The 16,256-nt window shown below is 48.5% G+C and overlaps 2 protein-coding genes across 2 annotated transcripts; both read right to left on the reverse strand.

Annotated features, from left to right (window-relative positions):
• Positions 1-5: 5 nt before the first annotated feature.
• Positions 6-8,122, reverse strand: rbm15 (RNA binding motif protein 15). The gene has a single exon (XM_086113107.1). It carries the CDS (start codon positions 7,971-7,973, stop codon positions 5,451-5,453), a length of 2,523 nt encoding a protein of 840 aa, XP_085969233.1. The 5' UTR covers positions 7,974-8,122; the 3' UTR covers positions 6-5,450.
• A 1,512-nt stretch (positions 8,123-9,634) lies between these two features.
• Positions 9,635-15,811, reverse strand: alx3 (ALX homeobox 3). The gene is made up of 4 exons (XM_086130440.1): positions 15,481-15,811; positions 12,577-12,848; positions 11,467-11,592; positions 9,635-10,778 (listed from the first exon to the last, which is right to left on the reverse strand). The coding sequence occupies exons 1-4, from the start codon at positions 15,809-15,811 to the stop codon at positions 10,446-10,448; spliced, it is 1,062 nt and encodes a 353-aa protein (XP_085986566.1). The 3' UTR covers positions 9,635-10,445.
• Between the last annotated feature and the right edge of the window lie 445 nt (positions 15,812-16,256).

The following is a 16,256-nucleotide window of genomic DNA, read 5'->3' on the forward strand; positions in this document are numbered from 1 at the left end:
CGATGTTGGATTGAACTCACATTTTATTGAAATGATTTCAGATACAGTACATGTTTGTACACAACTTCCGGGTGGCGGAAAAGGAATTGACCACCACCTGAACCGCAAAACTGGATGTGTTTAGTGTTGCGACGCCACATATGGCTCAATGTTTTTCTTTTTCTTATTGTTGCCCCTTTATGTTTCCTTCCAATGATCTCAAGTCTGGGGATAAAACCTCCATCATCGGGTTTATAATTGATATTTTTTCCCCACAGATATGTATAAAACGTTTGTTTCGGTTGTCTATTAGTTATTTGGCCAAACAATGGCTAGCCTATCGGATAACATCGGCACACGCCGGTCTCGGTGCCATTCATCCGAGTAACAAAAAAAGTAAATTAAGGAGCTAATCCCTCAATGATGATTTGACTAGGTCTGAATTTCTACCACGTCTACTTTTGAATCCACATACCCGTTTAAATTACGATCGCCGTTTCGTTTGTGGTCCTCTTTGCAACATTATTTTTTCGATTGGCACATCACACAGTCACACTGGCGGTAGATAAGGAAGCGCAAATCAATCGCCACTCCTGCTATTTACCGTTTCCCAAATCGTTCCGCCTTGATCGATTTCCGAGTTTGTTTACTGTGCTGCCATCATTTTTGGCCACCCGGAAGTACGCGTGAAGTGATTTTGTATACACAAGGGAGAACAAAAAAAAAAAAAAAACAACCCAAAACAAAACCTACCTTGAGGTTTTGTCCTTTGATTAATACCAAAAGCGGTTACTTACGACAGACAAGCAATGGTGGTGCGTTCAGCGGCCTGTGGACGAAGCAGCCTTCTCGCTCGCGGGAGCCTTTCAGAGGAAACGCACACAAACAGCATGGATGTTATCGTGTTGCAAGTCTTTTTAAAAATCTTTGTCAAGTAGGCTGAAAGTGTACCCTGCTCACCTTTGATGTATGGACGCGGTAGGAAATGGATCAAACGTTTGATACAGCTCTTGTAAGCTAATTTAGATGATCGAATGCTGCTCCCCAAGGATAGATGACGACAGCAAGATTGATGTGACAATACTAATATGTTATTACTTATGTGATAATACTAAGACTTCATAACTGTCATTAAGTAGAGTTGTCAGGCATCTGTACTTGACTTCGGTAATGACTTTTCTGATGACCTTTACTGACTCTTGATAGCTGTGCTTTCTTACTCTGGGCGCAAGAAGGCTTTGTGGCGAATGTGTCATCTTGTACGAGTCTAAAAACAAAACAATGAACTCAACAAAGAAGCCACCCCCCAAATTTCAACATCGAAACTGACAAGCCAAACCATCAAAAGTAACGCTGTTTTTAGGACCGATAATTAGAAATTGATATCTAATGTGCAATAGTGACAAGCACACACATGAACATTCTATAAAATAATTTCCAATCTCCTAAATTGGTCAATGACTACAAATAATGTCTTTTTGTTCATCTATCAACGCCAGTCACGTGTAACGGCAGGCAGATCTGATTGCTCCTCCACAAGACGGCGGAAAGTCGAATTGAACCACCTATAGCCATTCATGCCCAACAACAAAACAGGCCCACATTTCATATTCAGTAAACATGCGATCATTGTTTCAAGGATGCTTTATATTCTTTTGTCTTGTTGAGGTTGTGAATGTTCTGAGATTATTACCACGAAATGGACTACTCCACAAAAACCCGCGAACCTCGTGAGGAAAAGCGGTTCGGATAATGGCTTGATAGATGACTGCAAATGTCAATTTTGGTAAATGTCAGTTTTGGTAAGTGGGCGACTTGATACGTTGAGGGCCATACTCGGAAATGCAATGCAAAAGTATCTGCCAGACGCCTTTTGTGATCCATTTTTTTGGTATACAGTAATCCCTTGCTATAACACGGGTCATCTTTCACGATGTTGTTGTTTCACAGATTTTTTTTTTTTTTTACAGTACAGTACATCATTTACGGAATGGCAAAGAGACTGTAGACTAATGTCAACATTCTCCGCGCCTCATCGCTGTACAGCTTGTCAAAATTTCTCCGTGACAAAACCCACGAAGTCGACGACACGTTTTGTACGGTGCTTCTAAAAACCGTCAGTTGTTAGTAAAATCTTTAAAAAATATATTTTATATATATATATATATATATATATATATATATGCATGCTTGGGCCTGAAAATCGGATTCTTTGGTTTCATTGAATACAGTATTGTATATGTAATTGTGAAGCATAAAGTGGCCTACTTGACGGATTTCACTTATTACGGGTTCTTTTTGGAACGCAACACCCGCGAGAAACGAGGGACGACGGTAGAAGTAAATCTTTGACACTTCTTGGATATATCTGAGTGTTTCGACGTTATTGCCCGTAATGTATATCTCGTTTGTCTGTGCCTGAACTTCGAGCCTGCAGATAAAGCTGATTATTGACTGGATGTTCCTTGTTCGAATAGGCGTGAAAATGACCACTTTGAACCTTTGCTCAAGATACGGCTCATCAATCAAAGGTGAGCAATGTTGTCATTTCTCGGCCTGAGATGGAGCGTGCGTGTGGTTGGGCGTGTCACCATGGCAATCGCCGCACTTCCATTACTTACCGCTGCCACCTTAGCTAGTGATACAGAGCTAGCGGGGCGGCCTTGTCGTCCTCCGTACTCACCCCGGCAGCCGTGGGCGGGTGGAGCGAAACTGTTAAACTCCTCCAGATGGGTTCCATCTTGACTCCTCCTTCTTTACATGCAAATGCGGCTAAGATGGATGCAGGGGTGGTGGTGGTGGTGTGTGTGTTTGGAGGTCTCCTCTGTATGGATTCCTTCCGGTGGCGTCAGGAAAAAAACAAAAAGAAAAACCCAACAGCAGATGATGACGGAGTTTGATGTTGCAAACAAATGTTCCGCCGTGGGAATGTGGTCCTCCTCCTCCTCCTCGGCAGCAAGCGAAAACCATTCAAAGCAGCCTTGACACAGCCAGGCCTCGGGGGTCGCTATGGCAACCCGACAAGGCGACACCCGAGAGGAGCGCCGGGAGCGGACTCCTGCCCGGCAGCTTTGCGGCTCCTCCATGCTTGCCCGGAGTAATTTATGTTGTGCAAACTCTATGCAAAACAGCGAGTGGGCTCCCCGTTTTTTTCTCTCTCTCTCTCGCCGAATATTTCACTTCAGCTTCATGGGAAACACAACCATTTCCTCGTTTTCCTCAATTCACTTCCATCCAAGAAACTTGGAAGCTTTCTCCTTCAAATGAACAATTTATTGATGCACTTTTTCTTTTTTTTTTTTGCAGGTACGTCAACAGCTCGCTCTCCTTCTTCCCCCATGACATCGGCGCGTACAAACGTTAAGACGGAAGTCAGCAGAGCTGGGGGGTAGGGGGGCTACACGACTCGAACGCCTTGTGGTCGTGGTCGAGGGTGGAGTCTTGGTGCGTCAAAACATTTCAGAGCAGTGGTGATTCAACGTATACGGCGGGCGTAAAAAGTGGACGCACCTCTTTGAAATGCCAGGTGTGCGTGATGGATTTCAAAAACAACAACTTTTCCAAATGTTGTTTTCCATTGTAACCGATAACCTGTACAACATCATTTAAAAATGTTTTTATTTCATCTTAATCTTAGTGAAAAAAAATAATTTTAATTGGATAGTTGATAAGTGACTAAATGGTAAAAAAAAAAAAAGTTTTCGAAAGATTAATCTTGGCGTCTTTTATTTTTTTGTTTGTTTTTAAATAAATAAGACTGTCGTCTTACCAGGCATTTGAACAGGGGTGTGTAGACTTTTTATCTCCACTGTACAAAGCGGCACAGTAAGCAGACCTCGGTGTCATTGTTCTAGATTTCTAAAAGTGTCAATTCAAAAATGCTGAAATCAAATGACGCGGCCTGATTGACTGAATTGTTTTCAGGACCATTTTGTGGTTTCGGTCAGACGGTCAATACAAAACATTTTTTCACTTCTAACCCCCCCGCCCCACACATTACATTCTACGAAACAAAACAAATCAACTAAAGCACGGAGTAAAAACAAGCTTTTGTTATTGTGAGAGCACAAATGGGACGACTCGCCGCTCTCGGGAGAGCCCGTCTGCCTTTACCAAGACAATAAGAAGCGCTCGTTTGGGGTCGTTGCCGTCGGGTGGTCGGCGGGATCAACCCTCCTGTTGCCTCCAGGGTCAATTCCACTCCCATTAAAGAATTCACTTTGACATTTAAGTCGGAAGGACCCTCCTGGAAGCCTCGTTTCTACAAGGCAGTTCACATTTGAGATCAACTATGCTTCTTGTAATGGCGGGACTTAAGATATCAGTCGTGAGACTCATCAAAATCTTTTGACTCCCAATGTATACAAATAAAAAGCAAAGTCACAAACGGATAATTTTGCAACGGTTTCTTAAAATGTCTCAACAGTATGTTATCCAAAGAATGCGAATTTGTTAGTGACAGTTTCGGCGGCGTACGAATACGTCGTCGCGCTGCAACGACGCCGTAATTCTGACCGGACTCTTTGCCTTTGCGTCAGTTAGCGTTCAGATGACAGCGCGTCACCACTTGCGTGACCCCTCCTGTCATCGTTACCATCTTGGTAAAAGCAGACTTCCACAAAGGAGTGCTCGTAATGCGCGCGGCCGTCTGGGCCTGGCTGTGGTCCAACATTGAGTGTGCGCATCAAAGAATGGTTGTCAATTCTTTAACATGGAGGGAAAAAAAAAAAGTTGACCCAAAAAGTACCAAAAGGTCAAACATGTCACCACTTTGTCCCAGTGCGCCACCTGCCATCGTCAATGTGTCATTACACAAATGTTTCTTGGTTAAAAAAAAAAAGATGAATTTAACAACAACAAAAAAGCAACGGGAGCACTGTGGGGAGAAGCAGCATGACATGAATGACTTGTGTTATTGTACCAAAGACCTGTTTCTTTCTTTCTTTTACTTTTTTCACGGAACTTGAAAAGCAGAGCATGTGCGTACTTTGGCATTCACCCATTCATCTTCCGGGGATTAAAATGACACTGCCCCCTTTCATGTGGAGCAGCAGACACAATAACATGTGCAGGCCAGGATCACTTCACAATGTATCCGCTCAACGCTTGCTTCATTGGGAATAATTGATCCGGTTTGAGAGATGTTATTGTGTCTACTTCCCGCATGGCTCCCATTTGCTTGCTTCACTTCTGACCAAACATTTTGTGTATGGATTTGTTTTAAAGTATTCCAAATGGTCATTTCGGATTTTGTAACCACAGTAAATGAAGAATTTTTTTTTGTTTGCAACGGGGGGAAAAAAGCCGCCGCCTGAGGTTTTGGTGGGTAACATGTCAACATACAACATCCAAGAACCGAACTAGTGTAGCCCAAAATGCAAAACACACGGCATGCAATGGTTACTGGAATACAGCAGTTGATGGGTTTTTTTTTGTTGTTTTTTTTTTCCCCCTTTCCCCAGCCGTTTGTTTTAAGATGCACCCCGCACCACAATCATGACCAGGTAGTCCTCTTCACTTTTGGCCAGAGCTTTGGCAGAGGAATCCAGGAACTGCTGGGAGAAATCACAGGGAGGGAAAGCATGGAGGACCCCCGCGGTGTCCTTATCACGGCCCCCGCCCACGGGCAGGCCGATGACGCCCGCCGCCTGCTTTTGGTTGAGGTAGGACACCAGGTTGCGGAGCGGCCGCTGGGTGGAGTCGGACGACGAGTCCTCGGCGGCGCCGGGAACCGCCAGGAGGACGGCGTAGCCCCCGGGACCCGCCGCCTTGATGCGCCGGGAGACCTCCTCCAGCTTGGGCTGGTCCAGGCGCAGGCGTTGCGTGATCTTGAGCTCGCCCACCTGCTTGCCGGTGGTCCCGTGGGCAAGCAGCTCGCTGGCGACGCCGCGGTCGCCCTGCAGCAGGTGCATGTTGGCCGGGAAGTTGCTGTTTTTCAGGAGGAGCGTTCCCTGCCAGGCCAGCGTCAGCTTGGCGCCGTCCGATTTCGCCGCGCCTCTGGAGGACCCCTCCGAGCGCTCCCTCTTTGCCGTCCCTTTGCCCCCGTCGCCGGATTTGCGTTTACGTTCCGCGGCCGGCAAAACGCCGCCGCCGCCCGACGGCCCCTTGTCAGAGAGGCCCTTGAGTCTCCGCTCGGTCCCGCCGCGCTCCAGGCTAGCGTGGCGCGCGGGCGAGGGTCTGTCGCCTCGCGGGGGCCGCTCCGAATCGCTGAATCGGCCCCCGTCTCTGCTGCTGCCTCCGGGGCTGCCGTCCGGAGAGGGGCGCCGACGCCTTACTGTCCTGTCGGAGGTGTCGGGCGAGTGGTCGAGGTGCCGCCCGTCCTCCGCGAGGCGCCGCTTGCGCACGGGCTCCCGCCCGTGCAGCTCCCGCTCCAGGGACCAGGGCTCGCGCGCCCGCCGCTCGCGTTCCAAGTGTTCGAGGGGCTCGAAGGGGGAGGCCCGCACCCGCTCCCGGAGAGCCGGAGGATTGGGCCACTCGGCGCCGGGGAAGAGCTCCCTGTCCCTGAAGTGAAGCGGCGGGGGAGTCCGGTCTCGGACCCTGAGAGGCTCCGGCGCCGCGCGGTGGACGAATGACTCGGCCACCATGTCGAAGGGGGCGAGTGGGAGAGGTTGCAAAAACTGCTGCTGGTAACGATGCTCCGTGTCGGCAAAGTCCACTCGGAGTCTCCTCTCGGGCCCCCCCAGAGGGAAGCCCCGCATGTTCGTGCAAGCCGCCTGCGCGGCATCCAGACTTTCGTATTGAATATAGGCCCAGGTGTCCCCCTTCCTGTAGTCTATCGTCCTGATGGTGCCAAAGCGGTCAAATTCCCTGGCAAGGGCGGCCAAGGGCACCCAGTGCCCCAGGCCCCCCACCCACAGACGCGTGGTGGGTGTGGCTTTTCCGTAGCCTATCTTGATGGGGTTGCAGCCCACTATTTTGCCGGACATGCTGAGCTTAGCACGGTGCGCCATGTCCAGGTTCTCAAATTTCAAAAAGCCGTACGTGCTGGTCTGGTCCCGCATGGGCCTCTTGATGTCCACCTCCGTGATGACGCCAAACCTGTTGAAGGCTCTCCGCAGGTCAGTCTCCGTGACCTCCGTGTCCAGGTTGCCCAGAAACAAGGTCCGGTTAGCTCTTTGGTCGTCCTCGGGCGATATAAAATCCTCCTCGCGGAAGGCAGCCCGCTCGGCGATGAAAGCCGGCCGGGCCCGGGCATCGAACAGGGCGAACTCCCGTTCCCGCTCCAGCTCGCGGGGCAGGGGCGGCGGCGGCGGGGGGGGCAGCCGACCCAAGGCCAGCTGCTGCAGCCGGTAGTCCCTGTACCCCAGGGCGGTGGGCGACAGGGTCCTCTGCAAGTGTCTGTGGCTCGGCGCGGCGCCGTAGAGGTCTCTCTCGACCGGCGAGCGGCTCCTCCTGCGGTTAATGTACACCGCCTCGATTTTCAGCGGCCTGTCGTAAAGCACCAGGCGGCCCCTGGCGTGCTTGGCGGCCCGGGCGTCCTCCGGCTTCCGAAAGTTGACGAACGCGATCCGCTCGTCGTTGCTGCGGCTCAGCTTGACGCTCACGTCACCGAATTTTTTGAATTCGTGAAAGAGCCCGTCCTCCACGTCCTCGTCGCTCAGCTGGCTGCCCAGGTCGCTGATTTTAAGGGTTTTGTACTCAGCCTCGGCGCCGAGAGCGGGCAGCCTCTGGTCCCCGCGCGACGTGCTTCTCGCCGCGGCCAAATCCAACGAGAGGCTCAGGCTGCCGTGGTTCTTGCTCACGGAGCCGACGGCGCCGGGCTGGCAGCCGTGGTTGTTGGCGAGCCGACTGTGCCCCTCGAAGTCTCGGTCCCGTTTGTCGCCGAGCAGGCTCCTCCTCGTCGAGCCGCCGTCGCTCTTGCCGTTATTGTTACTCCCGCCGGACAGCGACAGCGGACCCATTTTCTTGCTGCTCGGGTGGCATCCTCCCCGATCGCGAATGTCGTCCAAGGCCCGGGAGCGTTTTTTCAGCGGCGACCGCTCTTTACCTTTCATTTCGGTCCACGCGCAGACCACCCTGGGACGCCTGGGGGTTTAGGTTGCAGCAATTCTGCGCGCGACCGCAGAATTTTGGCCAACAAAATTCGGGTTCTTCACTGAGCCTGCGGCAAAACAACGACGGTCGCCATTTTCTCAAGATTTGCTTTCCGTCCCGCCTCCTAACGCGCGATTGGTTGGAAAAGAGGGCGGAAGATGTGAACGAGCACGTCAATCAAAGAACTAGCCGAGGCAAAAATGAGTTCGATACACGTCAACGTAAAATAAAATAACAAAGTTGTCCTTCGTAGATACCATTAACTCAATTGATGATTTGATTATTTCATGAATTTCATTTATTCCAATGAAATTCTTCTTAACAACCCTTTTCCTTCTTCGATGGACATTACATCAACCTCTTGTCTGAAATTATTCCACCCATCCATCCATCCATCCATTTTTTAATCCGTTTATCCTCACAAGGGTGCCTGGCGTGCTGGAGCCTATCCCAGCTGCCTTCGGAAATTAGGCGGGGTACACAGATAGAAAAACAAACATTCTCTCTCACAATCAAAACAAAATTTTATTCTTTGACTTTTGGCTCGACACGAGTTTGACTGTTTTGTGCTTTCTATCGTCTTCGTTATCGTTCGTTGATTGTTTTATTGTTTGTTGTTGTATGAATGGTTTTTGCTCCATGTGCACCACTTGGTTGTTTTCAAGTGCTCGAGAAATACACTTGAGATGAGATGAGTTGACCACACGATGGCAGTGTCACAGCAGACATACGTTCCACACCAGCGGTTCTCAATCCTTCGCGTAGAATTTTGCGATTGTCAAGAAAAAATGTCAGATTTGACTTCCACTTAAAGAATGCATACAAGATCAAAACACAAAGTATGAACAGAATGTCCAAAACGCACACCTCCTGAAATGTCCTAAAAATTAATCATGAATTCTTTACAAAGTGATTACATGCTTAACAATCCTGTTTTTTTTAAACCTTCAAAGAACAAATAAATGGACATTTATAGACGGGCATTTTTTTTCGGTCATGCGAAGCTGCAAATGAAAAATGCAACGCACCGTATTATTGCTAAAGCGCTTCTCGGCAGTGGTAGAAATGAAGCTCATTATTTTTGGTTGTTATTGAAAGACGTTCTGCGAATCCTATCCAATACTCTGCCAAGCTGGATTTATCAGCTCAAAAGTAATCAGCATCTGTGGTGAGTATGATGTATTTAAAGTGCTTATGTTTTGATTATCGAGAGTGACCTGCTCCAAATATAATGTGGAGGTTCGGAGGAAGAGAAAGGGCTATCTGCTATATGTACCCCTCTCTCTCGCTGTCTCTCTCTCCAATGCCAATGCACATTGGGGTTTTTTTCCCCTCCAAAATTCCAATGTGATCGTGTTGATATTAGGAGGTGGCTTAGGTCACTAAAGTCCCTGCTGAAGGCCCTGGTCTGAAATGCACCACCCACCACTGGTGCACTTGCCACAAAATTTCAACCCCATCTCATGCTGGGAAGCCGTATGAAAAAAAAAAAATCCAAATTGTCTTCCCGTGACATTTGGGGAGCTTTGGAAACTCAAGGTTCCGCTGTTCACGTGAAGGGTTCTGTTATTTTATGTTCCATCCATCCAACAGCAGACAGCAGATGTAGACAGAGCAAACCTTTATTTTGGGTCAAGCCATCATGCGTCACAGACATCAAACAACAAAGAAAACAAGAATTAATTGCTACCGTGTCCTTTGGTCTCATTAATGTGAAAACTAGCAAAGATTTAGAACAACGTATTAGTGTTCTCATTCTTTTTAAATGTAATTTTTGGTCCAATTACCGCCCGTACCGTGCTGCGGTTTGGCTTCATGACTTTTCTGTGGAAATGCCTCCAAGCTGGCAAAGTGAAACGTGATTGGGGGGTGGGGTGGGGCTATGCGTGGGCCTCTGTGCACAGGATACTCTACAGGCGACATAGCATGTTTGCAGTTCACCATTCACAAATGTAGCAGATTCCTTTTTTTTTCCCCTCTGGAACCTTGCATCGATTTGCTGAAAAAGCTCATTTGCATATTTTTGTGCTGTGTGTAACATGCAGGACCACGAGTGGGACGTATCACCGAGTCACAAATGTCACTCAATGGCGAAGAAAGAAAAAGCGACTTGTCTTTTTGCAGGCTGCAAATTGGCAACACGCATAAAGCACTGTTGTTGCATTTTTTTTTCCTTTCGAAATCAATCATCGCGTTTGATTGTTGAAGAGTTTGAAATGATCTCAAAGTGTTTTGTGTCGATAGAGCCAATTACTCTTGGCGTTTCATTATTTGCCATCCAGGGCTGAGTCCCGAACCCCTGCGACTATTGGCGATTCGCTCTATACACGGTGGGTGGGGACGACTTTCTGGCTCTGGGGAGGAAGTGCTGGAGGGGGGTGGGGGGGGGGGGGTGGCGTGCGCGCGGCGAAGTTGTCAGGCAAGCGTGGCCGTCATGTCGGCCACGAGAGAATGCTGCCTGGCTCTTTGGCTTTCATTCGCAGCGCCATCAGGCCCGTCGGCTTGTAGTCGTTCTCCGCAGGCTCGGCGCCGGGGAAGCCGTGCAGGGAGTACAGCCCATTGATGGCCGGATGGTGCGGCGGGTGGTGATGGTGGTGGTGGTGGCCGGGGGACGAGGGGATGCCCATGAAGCCCTGCAGGTTGTTGTGAGGGTGAGCGTAAGCACCCATGCAGGAGGACGGAAAAGATTCGGGTCCGAGGACGCAGCCGGGAGCCGACGTGCCTCCGACGACTCCCGAAGCCGCTGGCCACAGGTTGCCCTGCATCTGCGTTTCAGGAACACATGTGCGCACGCCTTAATATACCCACTTTGGAGGTTTTTGAGATCCCGGCTGTTGTTCAACCCATTTTTTTTTTTTTTTGTTTTGACTTGCAAGTGCGACCTTCAGTTACGAGCGCCGTCGGCTCAGCAGCCAACTCAACTCAACTTTGCGATTAATCAGCAGCAATTTGGCACCAAAGGGGCTTCGAGCTGTTCATTGTCAAGCTCACTTTAAGTTTTCTGTCACACTAAAGATAAAACAAAGACAATTTCACCTTGCGTATCTAAAAACGAGGCTTTAAGTCGGCTAGTGCAATGATAAATGCCATGAATAGCATCTATGAGGTGTTATACCACTTAAGCGATCGATAGTTAAACACAGGTGTTGGAGCAACACATGTAGACAGAAAACATAATAGCACACATAGCCGTGTATCCCGTGCAAAGCGCTTTTTTTTTCATCCATCCATTGAATGAAAGGTGCTATCAAACGAACATTTGCGTACATTTATTTGTTGAATTTATGTCTTCGCTGTGGTTTGGACGTTCAGAGTGGGTGAATTGATGTGCGCGTGTACCACCGATGACGTCGGGGGTCAGTAGAGTGCGTCCATCGCGCGGTCGCATTTTTCTCCAGGGTAATCTTTACATTGCCGTGAAAGTTCATACGAAGCAGATGATTTGAGCCGTACCTGGTAGGCGTCGTGGCGGGGGAGGAGGGAAATATCATAGGTCGTGCTAAAGTGGTTGCGGACCTCCTGAATCTTCCCGTAGCGTTCTCGCTTTCTCCACTTGGCTCGACGGTTCTGAAACCAAACCTACGCGTGCAGTCAGTATTGTGCATATTAACAGACATCCTATCCACTGTGGTATCAAAGAATCCTGCCCATATTTCGACCTTTCAATTTGCAGTCGTTGTTCAAATGTGACTGTGGAATCCGCAGCGATTTTCTCGGCATATTTACATTTCGCTCGGTTGACGCTTTGCATTGCTCTTGAGGCCAATAAAAGTCTTGGTGGAAGTTATCATCCGCGTATATCAACAGATGCGATGGAAATGTCATCATTACACGTAATCTCACTGGCATGTGGTTTTCCTCCTTCCCGTGTGCTCGGGCGGCCCAATTACCATTCGAAAGCCATTACGAGGACGTTCCGCCTTTTAGAGTGTGTGGCCTGCGACCAACCACCTTGTGGTGGCACTTGCCGCAAACGCGCCTGACCCGTACAGTCCCACGTGTAACATGACCTTTCAGGGACTGTTTCATATTTACCGTCTTTATACTGCGTCATTGAAGCCTTTTTAGAAGATCTTATTTCTGTGCCGGTCAGGTTTTTAGCTCATACAACAAGCAAGAATGCATTAACTTCATCATCATATTGATCAAATCTCTACTGGGTGACTCGAGAAAATTTAAAAATGCGACCGGTGGTTTTAATCCCGGCAAGGAACAGACGACTGGAATTATTTCCACATGGAGTCAACGCCACCAAACACAAGGTGCTCATTTAGTGAAATGTTGGACTTTTTTTTTGACCTGCGCTACTTGCTTTCTTGACAGGAAAACGCGAGAGAGCGAGAGAAAGAGAGGGCGCCGCACGCTCTACTCTCGAACAACAAACGCATTGTCCAAGCATACAGTTTGAATAGTCAATTGAAAATGTTCATTGATACATTATTTGGAAAGGATTTTTTTTCTGCTTTCAAAGCTTGTTTGTCAAGAAGAAAAAGAATGAAATCTAAAATTCAAGAGGGTTGCACGACCGCAGGTCGGCGGTTGGTCAAGCGGGCGCCCACCCACCTGGACTCGGGCCTCCGTGAGCTCCGTCCTCAGGGCCAGCTGCTCGCGAGCGTAGACATCCGGGTAGTGCGTCTTCTGGAAGACCTTCTCCAGCTCCTCCAGCTGGAACGTGTTGAAGGTGGTGCGGTTGCGCCGCTTTTTGTTCTTGCCCGACAGATCGATGGAGTCGGCGATGGAGTCGCCGCAGAGCAGCGAGCCGCCGGCTTCCTTCAGCTTGTCCAAGCGCTCGCCGCCCATGCCCGAGTAGCCCTTCAGGGCACCTTTCTCACGGACTGAGGTGTGGAAAAAGGAAAAAAAAATTAAATATCAAAAGTGGGGCGGCACCAGCTTCTGTGTGTGTGTGTGTCATTGTTTTTTTTTTTTTAAACATGTGTTCACCTTTTTATTTTTATATGATCAACACCATCACTTGAATACTACTACTACTACTACAACTACTCATAATAATAATAATAATTATAATAGCCACTATGACTAAACCTGGCCTCATATTAGTTTCTGGAATGCAAACATGTCATCTGCCTGCCAAGTTTGCCAACCTCACGGAGTCAAGGCACACGTTTTAAATGGAAAAAAAATAAAATATGATCTCAAGCCAATTTATTCCAAATATGCGGACCGAGCGTCGAGTCTGGTCCCGTTGCATCGGCGCAAAAAGCCCGGCTTTCTGCTCCTGTGCCAACGGCAACAGTTGCATCCGCCGCTTTGGACAGTTCATCCATTTGACTGATGAGAGTTTATTTTGCTCTTGACATTTTTTGTTCTTTTTCTGTCAATTTTTTTTTGTATCTTTCATGGGTCTGAGCGTGTCCCTGCTGACGTCAGAGTTGCCAAATGAGTGACTTTTCCGACGTCCCCGGCGGCAATTATTCCGAAACTGTGATTTTGATTCCTCTTGAGGAAGAGGCGACGTGAGAAAATGGCCGCCAGCGTTGTTTACGCAGTGGAAATATTTGAGCAATGGCTTCACCTGTCCAACCCAAAGTGAGAAAAAGGCCGTAAGAGAGCTGCAGGTTGTGAAATTTCAGGGCTGTTTTGTTTTTTTTCTTTTCCAATCCATTATTTACGCGTAGTTGTTGGGGGAAAAAAAGAGGCAAATCCCAGATGGGGAACAAAAACACATCGCAAAACTGGTTGTGAGTGACACAATTGCCATTTTGCTTTTTCTATCAGCAAAAAGAGGAAATCGATTTTGTTTTGAATTTGAAGGTCCCATCTTGCGAAAGCACAATTCAGTCCACTTGGCGCCGTGTTATTTGCTCCACGAAACCCCGTCGTCCAAACGCATTTCCCGGAGCCACAAAAAAAACCAAACGCCGTCTGCCTTTCGTCTCCAGGCCGACCTCGTCTCTTCGTTCAATTTGCTCGCAGGCTTCATTTGCGATCCGATGTTGAGCTTCATGACAAAAACATTCCCTCTGTCCGCTGAGGCTGTGAGGTAACACCCCCCCCCCCCCTCAAACATGGAGCTAGGCAACATTGAAAACAATAACTGGAGAAATCTGAACCAAACCTCCAAGGTCATCGTGAAAGGTCATTTAAAAAAAAATGGAGCGACCACATCTACAGCAATGTGGAGCGCAGCCCTTCTGCTCTCAATGCAAAATATCGTTCTTATTATTTACGTTTATGTTTTCTTTCTCGTCATATCCGGTTTAAAAAAAAAGTTGTTAGTTCTCACATGCTGCTCTTTCCTTGGTGAAGAATTGTATAAAAAGTGAATTAATTACACCCCCCAAAAAAAGAAGCACATTTTGATCGTGATTCGAGATAATAATCTAAGAGCAGACCAAACAGGAAGACCAAATGAACTCTTGTCAAAACAGGCTGTAACCGAACGTGGCGGCGACAATTATAAGTCTGGGCGACGTGACGCCACGTGATAATAAAATCGCATCCGGTATTTTCTTTTTCAACAAAAAAATCGGGTTCCTGCTTTGAATCAATTGTTGGCATGTTGTTGTTTTCCTTGGGGGGTTGGGGGGGGGGTTAATCGTCATGTACAGCTGAGACAAGGCGACCTTGGCAAACTCGTGGAAAATGAGGAGCACATACCTCGGGTCAAAAGTTTCCAACGGGAATAAATGACTGGATAAATAATGTCCCATTAAAAGGAGGTGATAAAGGAGGCGCTTTTGTTAACGGAAGGCTTTGACGGGCTTTGCGTTGTCAGCCAATTGAATGACGTGTGACCTGAGCGGGACAAACAGCGACGCCAGAGAACACAATTTAATCAAATCGGACCAAATGTCGCGAATTGTAGCTCCGTTTCCATAAACATGATGACTTTTATCGATACACACGCAGATACTTGGAGCCAATGGGACATTGCGTCACTGATTTTGCGGCACGTGGGAAGCACGAACAGTCATTTAGAAAAAATAAGCGATAACATCCCCAGAAGTTTGTTTTCAATCGAGACACGAGTGAAATGTCAACAATTTCGATTCATGAATTGATTTGACACTTGCACGTGTTTTCTTCAGTTTGTCGACTCTGCGGACACGAGAAATGAAATGTCTCGTTTTACGGCAAGAGTCATTTCGATTCAATGACTGGACTGACCGAGATCGCATAGAAGGACAAACGAGTCATTTGGTGGCCTTTCTCTTTTTTTGAGGGGTGGGGGGGGGGGGGGGCTTTTATTGACTCGCACATGCAGGTTGTTGTTCCCCTTCACTTTATGCTCCGAATTCAAAATAAGTCCGCTGGTCAGAGCCGGCCTACGATTGCTTTCTACTTCCACGAGCTTTTCAAAACAAATTTTATCTCACTCAGCTGGTCAACTCATAGTTTGAAGGAAAAAAAAAAAAGAAGCTCCTGCGCGTAATTTCAAAGGCATTGCGACGGCAATTTGGGGGGCGGAGGGAGAAAAAGGAATCCGACAGAGTAATGGCAACTTACTTTGGTGGTAGAAGGGGGCCTTGGCGCTTCCAAGTCCGGCCTTGTGCTCCTGACCGAAGGCCTCCAAGAACTTGGCGTGTTTCTCCGGCGGCGAGGCGGGAGGATGGCAAGCGAAGTCCCCGAAGTGGCGGTGAGGCGCGGCGCTCGCGGCGTAGGCGTCCGCCTCCCCCGCGGCGTCCGCGGGCGCCGCGGATCCGAGGCGGCGGCCAGGGCCGACCTGGCGCAGCTCGTCGCAGGGAAGGAAGGGGCCCGGCGGCGGGGAGCCACCGGCGCCGGGGCCCCCGCAGGTTGGCGGCGTCCGCCCGAAAGACAAACGCGGCTCCGTCTCCATCTTGCGATCCGGCGACTGCTCGCTCGCGGGGAGGCGGAGGACGCCGCAGCCAGTTGGTCTCCTCTTTTTTTTTCACCACTAAAACATGGAGTGAGTGGGTGGGTGGGATTTAACGGATCACACACTAAAAACCGTGAAACGCTGCGTGCGCGCGTGCATGTTATAATACAGCAAAGATTCAATCCCACGCGCGTTCCGACCCTCCAACTTAATTCCTATTGACGATGACGTGATGACTGCGCGGGCCTCTTCTAAAACACATTCTTATCATCAGTATCATCATGTGTTTTAGTGTTTTTCTCCACCCCCCCACAAAGAAAATCAAACTTTTCTTTTTATTCGCCCCTCTCATTTTCCCCCATCTCCCTCAACCTTCCCGTAATATTAAAGAACTAAATCGGGCAATGCAACGACCACTTTTCTATCATTCTTCAAAACACAAATT

Source organism: Hippocampus guttulatus, chromosome 1 (genome assembly GCF_054856545.1).
Source record: "Hippocampus guttulatus isolate MCC_2025c chromosome 1, RoL_Hgut_1.0, whole genome shotgun sequence".
In the NCBI taxonomy this organism is placed as follows: domain Eukaryota; kingdom Metazoa; phylum Chordata; class Actinopteri; order Syngnathiformes; family Syngnathidae; genus Hippocampus; species Hippocampus guttulatus.